This window comes from Lutra lutra, chromosome 7 (genome assembly GCF_902655055.1).
Source record: "Lutra lutra chromosome 7, mLutLut1.2, whole genome shotgun sequence".
In the NCBI taxonomy this organism is placed as follows: domain Eukaryota; kingdom Metazoa; phylum Chordata; class Mammalia; order Carnivora; family Mustelidae; genus Lutra; species Lutra lutra.
In genome coordinates, this window is record NC_062284.1 from 133088869 (window position 1) to 133101804 (window position 12936).

At 39.9% G+C, this 12936-nt stretch overlaps 1 protein-coding gene across 10 annotated transcripts in view; it reads left to right on the plus strand.

Moving 5' to 3' along the window:
- ENTPD5 (ectonucleoside triphosphate diphosphohydrolase 5 (inactive)) overlaps positions 1-12936 on the plus strand; it is a 46250-nt gene that overhangs the window by 19056 nt on the left and 14258 nt on the right. For 2 of the 10 annotated variants that reach the window (XM_047739358.1, XM_047739367.1), the window contains exons 4-7: positions 6858-6930; positions 9294-9579; positions 10223-10302; positions 11947-12090. In XM_047739358.1, the coding sequence (XP_047595314.1) occupies positions 9363-9579; positions 10223-10302; positions 11947-12090 (441 nt within the window). In that variant the 5' untranslated portion in view covers positions 6858-6930; positions 9294-9362. Of the gene's footprint in view, positions 1-519; positions 641-5358; positions 5478-6857; positions 6931-9293; positions 9580-10222; positions 10303-11946; positions 12091-12936 lie in introns of those variants that run through there. The other 8 variants (XM_047739360.1, XM_047739364.1, XM_047739359.1 and 5 more) reach the window with 8 other exon arrangements.

Sequence of the window (12936 nt, forward strand, 5' to 3'; positions counted from 1 at the left end):
AAAAAAAATTAAAAAAAAAAAAAAGATTCTGTCCCTCTGCCCGCCCCCCACGCTTGTGTTCACGCACTCTCTTTCTCAAATAATAAATAAAATCTTTGCAAAAAAATCATGTCTATAACAAAAAAATGAAAAGCATCAAGTGGTAGGATATGATATTTTCAGAGAAATTAAGTCTATTCTGTTTTTAATTTTTTAGAGTTAATATCATTAGAATAACATGTAGTTCCTAAAACAAGAAGAGTATAAGCTCTGTTAATAGAAATACTTATAAACTGAAAAAAAAGGGATGAACACAAAATATTATGCAAATACTGGTTATAACTTGCAGTAGCCTCTCAGATGGCCCCCACTGATCCTTGCCTCCTGGTATTCATGCCTGTCCTCTCACACATTTCGTCAGGGTTGGTCTGTAGGACCAATGGAATATGGGGGAAGTAATAATGTATGACTTATAGGGCTAAGTCATAAAAAAACATCGCTGCTTCTACCTTGCTCTCTCTTGGATTTCCTACTCTGGAGGAGCCAGCCACCATGTTGTAAAGATATTCAAGGTTCTTTGGAGAGTCCACTTGGAAAGCAGCTGAGGATTCCTTCCAACAACCAGCATCAGCTCTCCGCCATTGAGTGAACCATTTCGGAGGTGGGCTTTCAGTGTCAGTCAAGCCTTCAGTTGAGTGCAGCCCCAGCCTGCATCTTGACGCTAATATCGTGAGAAACCCTGAGACAGAACTACCCAATTAAGTCGCTCCCAAATTCCTGAACTACAGAAACTGTGAGATAATTAATGTATATTATTGTTTTAAGCAACTAAGTTTTGAGATTATTTGTTGTGCTGCAGTAGGTAACAATGTGCAGCATCCCAAATACTTACTGGTTTGATAAATAGCAGAGAACTTAGACAGTGTAAATGATGTTTAGTGTCCTTTAGATTTGGGGGGGGGGTAAGTTATTTCAGCTTATCACAATTTTAATAAAGTGTATTTGATTAAAGAAATTCAATATAGCTTTAAAACTAATAGATTCAGAAAAATAAAATTATAGTTTCTCCAAAACAGTATGACTAGATTAGACATTCATTAATTCTCTTAAAATCTATTTATATAAGTATATATTATTTTCCCCCTTTTCTAAAAATTTTATTTATTTGAGAGAGAGAGAGTACAAGGATGAGGGAGGAACAGAGGAAGAGGGAGAAGCAGACTCCCTGCTGAGCAGGGATCCCGATGCAGGGCTTGATTCCAGGACCCCGAGATCATGACTTGAGACGAAGACAGATGCAACCAGGTGCCCCATTTTTTCCTTTTTATGTCACTTTGCAATTTATTCCTATTGTCAGTTTCCATTGAGTAAGTGAGATGCTTGGGCTATATCAGTAAACAAAGATTCCTACTCTCTAGTAGCTTATATTCTATCAGAGGAACACAGATAATAGACAATACATAAACTAACATGTTAGAGTGTGATAAGGTACAATAGAAAGAAGAAAAAGATGGGAGTAAGGAATATTGAGAGAGCGGGCAGAGGTAAGGGACACATGAGGGAGGGAGGTTAGTATTAAAGCTAGGTCTCAATAAGAAAGTAGCATTTGAACAATGATTTGGAGGAATTGCAGGAATTCATCAAGTGGATGTATGTTTCAGACAGCAGGGACAGCTAGGGCAAGACCCTAGGCAGGAGCAAGTTTGACTTGCATGCAGATGTCCGTATTGGGGGAGTGAATAAGGTGAAAACTTAGATAAGGTCAGAGGTAATGGGGGGTCAGGGGAGGCAGAATAAGTGGATCCATGAAAGCTGTTGTTAGAATCTTGCTCCTCTGGGGGAAATGGGAAGACGTTGTTGGATTTTGTGAGGAGAGACCTGCTGTAACATTTTAAAAGGATGGCTTTGGTTGCTTATTAAAAATAGACTCAGGAGAGTGAGAATAAAAGCAGAGAAGTGTTAAGACAATATTAGAGTATATCACATGAGACATGATGGTGGCTTGGGCCAAGGTGGTAGCAATGAGTGATCAGAAATGGTCAGATTCTGGGGTGCCTGGGTGGCTCGGTGGATTAAAACCTCTGCCTTTGGCCCAGGTCATGATCTCAGGGTCCTGGGATCGAGCCCCACATCGGGCTCACTGCTCAGCGGGGAGCCTGCTTCCTCCTCTCTCTCTCTCTGCCTGCCTCTCTGCCTACTTGTGATCTCTGTCAAATAAATAAATAAAATCTTAAAAAAAAAAAAAAGAAATGGTCAGATTCTGGGAATGTAATGAAGGTAGAATCAGCAGAACAGAGATCAAAAGTTTTTGGTCGTGTATAGGCAGGAGATCAAACTACTGCAAGACTTCTGCATTTCAATGCCGGTCTCACTTCTCAGCTTCATCTCTGATCATTCTTCTCTGCTCTACCTTCTTCTCCCATCCCCACATCCATTTTTCTCTGGAGTCGTTCCAGATAACCCTTCCCTGGCTGATCTACTGGTTAAAACTGTGGACTCTGGAATTACACTGTTTGGGTTTGATTTCTGACTAATTTTGCTTGCTACTATGTGGTCTTACCTAGCTTCTTATGCCTTAGTTTTCTCATTTCTAGAACGGGGATGTTAATAAACAGAACCTACCTCACGGAGTGGTTTTGTAAGATTAAATGAGATAATATATATAAAATACTTAACAGTGCTTGGCAAGCATTAAGGTCACAGCCGCTATTACTATTAGCTCAGTCTGTGTTCCTTTGGCCACAGTCTTTCCTCTGCATTAAATGCTTACCCTCTCTTCTATACTTTTCCACTACACTCTACTTTTTGTTTTTGTTTTGTTTCTGAAATCCGTATGACAGAAATTTTTGAGGAAATCAAAAAATGAAATCAAACCATCCATAGTGTACTTACCTCTTTTCATCTTTTTGTAGTCCCTCTGGTCTTTATCCACATGTCTGTATTATTTATGTAGTTCTGGTCATTGTGCATTATCAGTTCAAATGTCATCTCATGATGCCTTTCCTAATCCTGTAGGTAGTTAGTCCTTTAAGACTTGGGGTTCCTTTAGTGTTTTTATGATTAACTTAAGAAGGTGTAGTTGTTTGTGTCTATGTCACCCCTGCCAGACTGGGCATCTTGAATCAAAACGTCCGTTTATTCACATTTAATTCTCCATCACCTCGCACTTAGTGGGCAGCAGGGAACATTTGTAGAATTAGACACTGGAATGGAGCCTACTAAGTCTCCCCACTTCAGTCTTTCTTACATCTAACAGCCAGATTCATATTTGTGACACTCCCTTACTCACTGTCTTCAGTGGCTTCCCATTGTCTACAGAGTTTTGTCTAAACTCAAGTATTTGGTGTGCTGTACTGTCTGACCTGACTTTGCCTTTCCAACTTTATTTCCTGTCACAGTTAGTCAGACTGGTATGTTCGCTATTCCCCAGAGGCCTCCATCCCTTTTCTACCTTCATGTCTTAAATCATTGTTTCATGAAAACCACTCCTCTCCTGTCTTAATGCCCCTTCTCAGGACCCTCTTCAAATGCTATTTCTTTTGCAAAGCCTTCTCAGTTATTCCAGATAGACATAATCTCTCTCTGCTTTGAAGTCTCAGAGCGTGGTAACTGAGCTACTTGTCACATTTTAACTTTACAGAGGTAGTTAATGGACACATGGTTTTGTTTTGTTTTTTTTTTTTTTCCTGTGTACTGTATTCTCTTAAAGGGCAGGTCTAAGATGATTCATCTTTGCGTGCCATACTTGTAAGTAGCACTGGGCAACTGATAATTTCTGGAATGGCTAAATGAATGAATATGTGAATAAATAAGATTCAAATGGGGAACTGGGTATGTGATACATAGCCATAGTAAGACACTGGGGAAGGCGGTACCCCCTTCCCTGATGCTTTTGTCTCCAGATATTATTAACTCAATTGTACCAAGTCTATTCATGAGAAATTTACTGATATCTAACACGTTCCAGGCTTAGTACTTGAGTTTGATTGATATACAATTGATATACAATATACAAAAGATAGCAATCATGTACCTTCACCTTAGTCACCATTCAGATAGCAGAGTGTTCCAGGGCCCTGGTCCCTGGTATTGGGTATGTAGGTCCTAACTTATATTCCCAAATGAGGCATTCCTCACTGTGCTGAATCTGTTTCAGACTTAACTAATTAGACCAGTCGTGGTTTTGCTTTGCTTGACTAACTTATGCTCTGTGTTGTTTAGCTAATCCATTTCTGTAGCTCAGCTTATTGTTTAAAATTTTCATTCTGGTTACATTTTAAACTTGAATTATGTTTAATTTTTAACTTTGTTAAAAACCAACTTCTCTGTGGGGCTCAGGAGAATTGGCAGTGGGAGCTTCCCTAAGATTTTCTGGTGGAACTTTCAAGTCATCTGTCCCATTCTATTATTTTAAACTGTTGAGAAATACTGTGTCATCTTATTCAGTTCAGTCAATATTAATATTTGTTTTGGGAGGGAATAGAAAGATTTAATTAACAGGCAGGTGTTACCATGGAACTGTTAAATGAAATTAAGTCCACTCTTTTTTGAAGTCTGATTCAGTGCCCTCAGGTCCTTTCTCACACTTGTGCTCTATTCTGGTCCTCTATACTCCATCTGTTTAATACTTAAAAGTTTCTCAGGGTTCTCCTTGTGTCACTTCACCAGGTTAATTCCTACCTCTAATTTAGGACTCAGCTTAGGCCTCTTATCCCTTAAGGAGCCGCCCTCTCCCTTCCTACCTCCACCCTTCCCCTTCTGAGATGAGTTACTTTCCTCTTAAGTCCAATCCTGTAATATTCTGCATATTCCCATAAGAGAACTTCTCATAGTATGTATATTATAGCTGTTGGTTTACTTGTCTTTTTCTTCTAGTAAGCTGAAGCCCCAAGAGCTGGGCCTGTATCTGATTCCTCTTTTGTATCTAAGCTAGCACAGTGTCTGGTGTACATTAGACATTCAGTAAATGCTTGTTAATTAGTTTAATACCCAGCTTTCTAAATTCATCACAAGGATAGAAGCTATCGAGGAATGCAGTTAACTTTCTTCTCTTGGGCTAAGGTTGTAAAAACATGAAATAGTAGGGAATTGATAACATTATTATGTAGTTACATATTTTGTAACTATAAATATAATGTTATTTAATAATATAAAAACATTAGTAGATAATCAATGTCCTGTGTAAAAACACAGAATTCAGTTCCTGAGCAACTTTGGCCCTACAAGCAATAATGCTACTAGTTGGCAGTTAACTCTCACAAAAGTAGATGAACCAGACAATCATGTGTACCCAGAAAAAAAAAGTGACTAAGGGAGGAGTGAAGGATCAAGAATGGAATGAGTTAACAAAACGCCACGTAGTTATTTGCAAACTAGCACAAAGGTGAATGTGGTTCATGAAGCTAGCTTGATTCAGAAGGGCTGAAATAGGGGCAAAGAGCAAAAGGCAACCAACAGTGAAAGCAAGGATTCATGGGGGAACAGGCAGACATGAGCAGGTGAGCACCCAAATGGGACCCAGGTTCTGTGGGATTGTCTGTCTGTGGGTGACACGAAGAAGGGACTCCAGAGTGTGAAGCTCTAGGGAGGGTGCCTAGGGAGTATTAGTGTTTACTCTAGAGACAAAGGTATATTGAAAAGACCTTGGAAGGAAATGAGAACAGTGACAAACAGTAGCTGGCACCAAGGTCTCAAAAGAATTGATGAGGGGACTTTGTTCGGGTGAAGAGATGAAAGTGAGCAAGAGATGTTGAGAAGACCAGTTCTGAGAGGAGTGAATTTCAGTACACGAATGTGTATGCTCCCCAGTCTGTAGGAAGTAAATTTGACTAGCTGCTTTATTTTGAGTAGCATAGAAAACATATAGTTGACACATTTGGGAAAACAATCCTGCCTTGTGGAAGTTTGAAATCGTGATCTTCCAAAGGGTCGGTAATTAATCTCCTGTTGGAAAGAAGTTAGCTATTATATTCTTGTTAAATGGATAGGATAGGAGCCAGTGCCTGAGTTATTGGGTCACTGTTCATCTTTTCAGAGTATTTATTCAATACCTACTGTGTGCTAGCACTGTTCCAGTGCCAGGAACACATCAGCGTATACAACAGACAAAAATTCCCACCCATAGATAGCTCACTTGAGGATGGCAGGGAGCAGGGAATCTGAAAAAAACAAAAACACTAAAGTATAAATTATACAGAAGATGGAAAGTGCTATGGAAAAAAAATAAACAGGGAAGGAAGGTAGAAGTGCTTGTGGCCCGGTGGGTTGCAATTTTAAATAAAGTAGACAGAGAAATTCTCTAGAAGGTGACATTTAGAGCAAAGACTGACAAAATGAGCAAACTTTGTGGGCTGGGGTCACATGAAAAGGGATGCCATTCTATATATTCTCAATTGTAAGCCTTTCTAATACCATTCTTAGTGAATCTTAAAGAAAAATAACATTAGAAATGGTGTTGGAAGATAGGGATTGAAAGCAGAAGGTACTGGATGTTTTCACCCTTTGCTTTCTCTAAAATCTACTGTTTATTTTACTCTGAACACCTGGTATGACTCTGCACTTTTTCACTCCATGAAAACAGATACCTAGCATGCATTTTTTCCCCCTTGAAATCTCTTTTGGAAGAAAAACAAATGTTTGCTTAATGGAAATGGAAGCTGGAGAGGTTTTTCAGAAACCACAATAATAGAGAAAATATGAGTGAGCCCTGAGAAGCTTGTGTGGAACTAGACACAGGTAGAGGAAGGTTGGTGACTGGAAGGCCTTAACTGTTCTTCCCGAGAGAGAAAGGGACCAAAGACTGGGTATGTCTTGACCTCTGGACAAAGCAAGGGTCCATTAATACTCAGAGAATCTGAAAGGGCAGTTTTTGTTTTCAGTTATTTAGATTGATCTACATGACCAGCCTGTTTGCTGTGAAAGAAGAATCAGCCAAAGGGAGTGATTTAAAATGTGAGTATGAGGGACGCCTGGGTGGCTCAGTTGGTTAAGCAGCTGCCTTCGGCTCAGGTCATGATCCCAGCGTCCTGGGATCGAGTCCCACATCGGGCTCCTTGCTCGGCGGGGAGCCTGCTTCTCCCTCTGCCTCTGCCTGCCATTCTGTCTGCCTGTGCTTGCTCTCTCTCCCTCTCTCTCTGATAAATAAATAAAAAATCTTAAAAAAAAAAATAAAATAAAATGTGAGTATGAATCTGCCCAAGCAGCTCCCCTACTTCAGTGTTGTTTTGCTGGGATAAAGTTTCCTTTGAGACTCTATAAAAGGTTTTTGGTTTTTGTTTTTTTCCTAGCCAAAACCTTTATTCTTAACTATCAAGTAGAAGTCCAGCCTTGAATTGTGTTCCAACTGATTATTCTAACTCTGCCTTTTACTCCCTCAGAACTACTGTAGTTATTTTAAATAGTTTAAACTCCAAATGCAATTAACTTTCATTTACATTATTTTATATAATATCTCACCTTTGGGAAGAGAAACATTTTGATAAAATGAACCCAAGGACGTCGACAAACTTGAGAATGACTGAGAATCCTCAGTTTATGTTCCAGATATACTCAGTTATTCTGTTGGAAATCAAGGGACTGGATAGTGGGAACTTTGGAATTAGATCTTGTTTAACCACCTGTTTACATGAGGAGAAGTCCAGAGATGAAAGCTCAAACAGGACACTCAAAACTGTTTTGAACAAAGTACATAAAGGGCAATTAAGGAAGCCTTAAATGTTAGAGGATTGGTGTAGCATTCTTTATGAATACCAAAAGGCAATGAAGCTTAGAGCAAAGACAATATAGCTCATCCAGGAGACTTTTTTTTTTCATGTAACCCTACTCTAGGTTTTCAGCATCATTTGTATCCAGCCTACCATCATACACAGATCAAAATTAAAGCCGAGCACTAATGCTAAGATTTTTGTCTTTGCTAAAAACATATTAAGAAATAAAGGCAGTAGTAACTTGCCACAAGGGAGGCTTTTGGAATCAGAGAAGAAGAAAGGTTGGCAAGAGTGAAGACTGATTTCTAATCAAGATTTCACTATTGACCAGCTTTTGGATTTTCTGCAAGTCATTGAACCTCTCTGGCTTAATTTGCCCATCTGCCTTAAGTGTTTTTTTGGGCTTTTGTTGTAGTTGTTGTTGTTGCTTTGTTTTTTTGTCTTTTTTTTTTTTTTTTTTTTTTGAAAGATATGGGGTACAGGGAGAGGGAGAGAATCCTAAGCAGGCTCCACGCCAGACATGGGGCCTGATGCCAGGCCCAGTCTTAAAACCCTGAAATGATGACCTGAGCTGAAATTAAGAGTTTAATTGACTGAGCTGCCCAGGCACCCCCAACTGCCTTAAGTTCTTACTGGGATAACATGGCCTGAAACCTGTGAAGGATGTTTTTTAAAACCATAGTGTCCAAAAGCCTGGCTGGCTCAGTTGATGGAACATGCAACTGTTGATCTGTGGGTTGTGAGTTCAAGCCCCATGTTGGATGTAGAGATTACTTAAATAAATAAACTAAAAGAAAACAAAAAAACAAAAAACCCACAATGGTCTATTTAAGTGTTTTTAAATTAAGCTGATTTCCCTAAAATGCGATTGCATGTACAAGCCACTGGCAATATTATTGGTCACAGGTAGTGGTCCAGTAGCCGGAATTTTAGAGGCTGTAGACATCCCAATGCTAGTGACTTTCTAACTTCTTTGTGACTTTATGGCTTTAATTCAGAAATTGAAACATCTTATATCAATCAAAAACAAAGGAAGGGGTGCACCTGGGTGGCTCTGGGTTAAGCCTTTGCCTTCAGCTGAGGTCCTGATCTCAGGGTCCTGGGATTGAGCCCCATATCGGGCTCTCTGCTCAGCAGGGAGTCTACTTCCGCCTCTCTCTCTGCCTGCCTCTCTGCCTACTTGTGATCTCTCTGTCAAATTAAAAAAAAAAAATCTAAAAACAAAAAAAAAGGTGAGGGAAAGAGGGAGGGAGAGTTAGTGTATGATCTAGAGACAAAATTGCCAAAATGGAAAAGAAGACAATTAGACTCAACAATAAGAGCAGAGTGGCAGAGAAAGCCTTGAGTATGAGAGATCCCACCCTACAGTTGAAAGGAGAGAATGGGGAAATATATTTTAAATCCCATTTTTCTTTTTGCAACAAGATACTCTTCAGAACAAGGTGTTAGGAGCCTCTTACCCTGGTCTAGCTTGTTGTGCTGGTTAGGAAAAATAGAGAAAGGAGCACCTTGGGGGAAGGGGTGGGATTTCTGTAGTGGGTGTTTCTTCCTTTACAGGTATAAACAAAAGACCAGTTGGCCTAACCATGTGTTTCTTTGTCCTATAAGCCACTGCAGGTGAATGACCAGTACTGCTTCTGTAACAAAAGCCTGGACTCACCACATCTTGGGAAGAGAATGGCCACTACCTGGGGGGCAGCCTTTTTCATGCTGGTGGCATCCTGTGTTTGCAGCACTGTCTTCCACCAAGACCAGCAGACTTGGTTTGAGGGTGTCTTCCTGTCTTCCATGTGCCCCATCAATGTCAGTGCCAGCACATTGTATGGAATTATGTTTGATGCAGGGAGCACTGGAACGCGAATTCATGTTTACACCTTTGTGCAGAAAATACCAGGTAAGTTCAACTGGTACCCTCACCAGTGCCTCTTAATCCACACTTCAGCATCTCCTTCCAGAAATAAATGTGCCGAGTGAATGTGATATGAATTATGGTAACTTACAGCTACTGAATGTCTTTCTTCAGAGAAGATTTTGGGCTGTCATTGAATATATGGTTTAATTCAGTGTGAGATTAGATCTGGGTTGCCTGTAGTCTGAAACCCATATGTCCAAGAAATATAGCTTTAATTTGTCCTTTTCTTTAAAGGTGGTTGATGCTCTAGGGTCAGAGTATGGAGAATATTATAAGTGGTCTTGAGAGAGGATCACTGCCATCCTTGGAGATGAGGGGACCTTGAAGATGAACTTTTTCTGAATTTCCAGTGTTCTCAAGTTACACATAGAGCCTAGGGGCAGCATTAGGAGCTGGGTGTTCATCCTGAGAAATGCCAGAGGGACTCTTGAGAATCGCCTGTCATCTTCTGTCCCCCTACTCAGTACTCTTGCAAGCCACTCCCCACAGGTGGGATTACTTGGGATGGCTTGGAGGAATAGCAGGTTAATCTAGTGGGTCATATGATACAGAGCCCACTATCAAAAGCAGCCTAACTTTGGGAAATTAGCCATCTCACTTCTGTTTTGTTCCATGGACAAAATAGGACAGCTTCCAATTCTGGAAGGGGAAATCTTTGAATCTGTGAAGCCAGGACTTTCTGCTTTTGTAGATCAACCGAAGCAGGTGAGTTTTTTACAATTAGATGTTTAGGTTCTTAATCCTTTGATAACTTGACCGCACAGCTGCTGTTAAATATCTCGTGCTGTTCACTGCTGACATTGAGACCCTGTGTAAGACAGTTTTCTGTCCTCGGCTATATACTAGAAATTATACACCCCAAGCTCACCAGGGCTTAGGCAGAAGGAGGCTAGAATAGACTGTGGACATGCAGGGATGACACCATCTTTTTAGAGATAGCTCCCTTTGTATTCACTGTGTAAGATTTTGAGTTGAAGCTGTCAACTGCATTGATGAGTGTAGATGCAGAAGACGGACATGGAATTCTCTTTGAGTGTGAGGTATCAGCAGGGTGGTTGAGGCAACGTGGACCCAATGAACTTCGTTTCCAAGTACCCTGATCTGGGCAGACCATGCATGCCTGAACTCTGGAAATTAGGCAAAAAACTCATGAAAGCAAAAATCTTTGGTATTAGAAGATGAATGGAGAGTTTTGTCATCACTGTATTTCACATTCGAGCACCCATAATGTGCTACACCCACTGTGTCAGAGGCCACACTGAAATAGAACAAAGCAGAATATTGAAGTTTGGAAGCAAATGTGAAGGTATCGTTCTGTGTTACAAGCATAATCATTGACCAAAGGAAAACCTTATATTAAAAATGACTTGGGGGGGAAAAATACCTTGGGGCATCTGGCTGGCTCAGCTGGTAGAACATGCAACTCTTGATCTCAGGGGTTGTGGGTTTGAGCCCCATGTTGTGTGTAAAGATTACTTAAGAATATAATCTAAGAAAAAGTGGCTTGAACTTGAAGAACTGAGAAGAAGTTTATTTTCTCAGCATACTGTTATGAAGTGGTAAATGCATCAGAAAATTAGGAGCTGTTGAAAGCAAACTACATTATCAGAAACTGATTTGAGATTTAGAGAAGATTGTGTTGTGGTTGCTAATAATTAGAATGATTTAGAGGCAGCCTGTTGTCAGATTAGATGTTCAGTCAGGGAAACAGTGGATTTAAAATAATGGTTTTTAATTTCATAAATTGAGTATCTGCTGTGTACTGTGCGTGTAGGTACTAGTGATGCAGATATGAACCTGACGTGTTCTGTACACCAGCATTTGCATGGCAAGTACACACACCCTGCCTCATCTAATGCATTCACCGGTTTTGTAGTGGTCTGAGGTGTATCTCCCTCATATATACATATACATATACATATACATATATATATATATATATATATATATATATATATATATATACATACATACACACACACACACACATATATATATATGGAGGAAACCAAGCCCCTTTGTTAAGCCACAGGGCTAACAAGCAAGCCTTCTGACTCCACATCCAGTGTTTTCTTTACTATACCCAACTTTCTGGCCTCAAGCTAATTTATGAGACACAAAATAACAGTTAAAATGACCATGCTGTAACAGAATCATTTTTGTTATTACTCAAAATTAAATGGATTTTCCGTCAAAGAAGCCTACTTCTCTGGGTTTCTTCTCCTCCAGAGCAGAGAGTGGTTGGAGCCCTCTGCTGCCTCACTCTTAATACCCCCAGAACATGTTAAGGGAAGAGACAAGTGCCCCTAAATGACTGTTCACTGGATGAGTAGGTCACTTCTCTTGAAGGGTGCTGAGACTGTTCAAGGACTCCTAGAGGTGGCGAAAGACTCAATCCCCCGAAGTCACTGGAAAAGAACCCCAGTGGTCCTGAAGGCAACAGCAGGACTGCGCTTACTGCCTGAACAAAAAGCCCAGGCTCTGCTTTTTGAGGTAACTTTTGAAGTCTTTTGCATCTTGGATGATTCTTTTTCCCCGTGTGAATATTTTATTTGTGGGTTTTTAGCTCTTTAGTGTGTGACGGCTGCCTTCAGTATTCCACCATTGCTAAGGCACTGGGGTAACTGTGCTCTTATTCTAGCTGCTTATTTACATATTTAAATATTGCTCTTGAATTTATACAACTTTTCCTAAAGTTTAAAGTACTTTCTGTCCATGATATTCTTGATTCTCCTACCTTGTTAAAGCAGAATCACAAATTATGTTTAGCCCACTTTATTGAGGTAGAACTTAAAATGTGTATGTTTTAAGTGTACCATTAAATGAATTTTGACAGATATAGACGTTTCCTTATACCCCTTTGTAGTCGTTTTTCCCTTCCCCTGAAGTCAGGCAACCACTGATCTGCTTTCTACCATTGTAGATTAGTTTTGCTTGTTCTTACATTTCATATAAATGTAATTACACAGTGTATGTTCCTTTATTTATGTGTTTTTTTCCTCTCAGCATAAAGGTTTTTTTTTTAAGATTTTATTTATTTATTTGACACAGAGAGACAGTGAGAGAGGGAGCATAAGCAGGGGGAGTGGAAGAGGGCGAAGCAGGCTCCCTGCAGGGAGCCCGATGTGGGGCTTGATCCCAGGACCCCAGGATTATGACCTGAGCTGAAGGCAGACGCTTAATGACTGAGCCACACAGATGCCTCATCATAAAGTTTTTTTTTTTAATTAAATTTTTAATTTTAATTCCAGTATAGTTAAGATACAGTGTTATACTAGTTTCAGATGTATAATATAGTGATTCAGCAATTCTGAACAATACTCAGTGCTTATCATGATA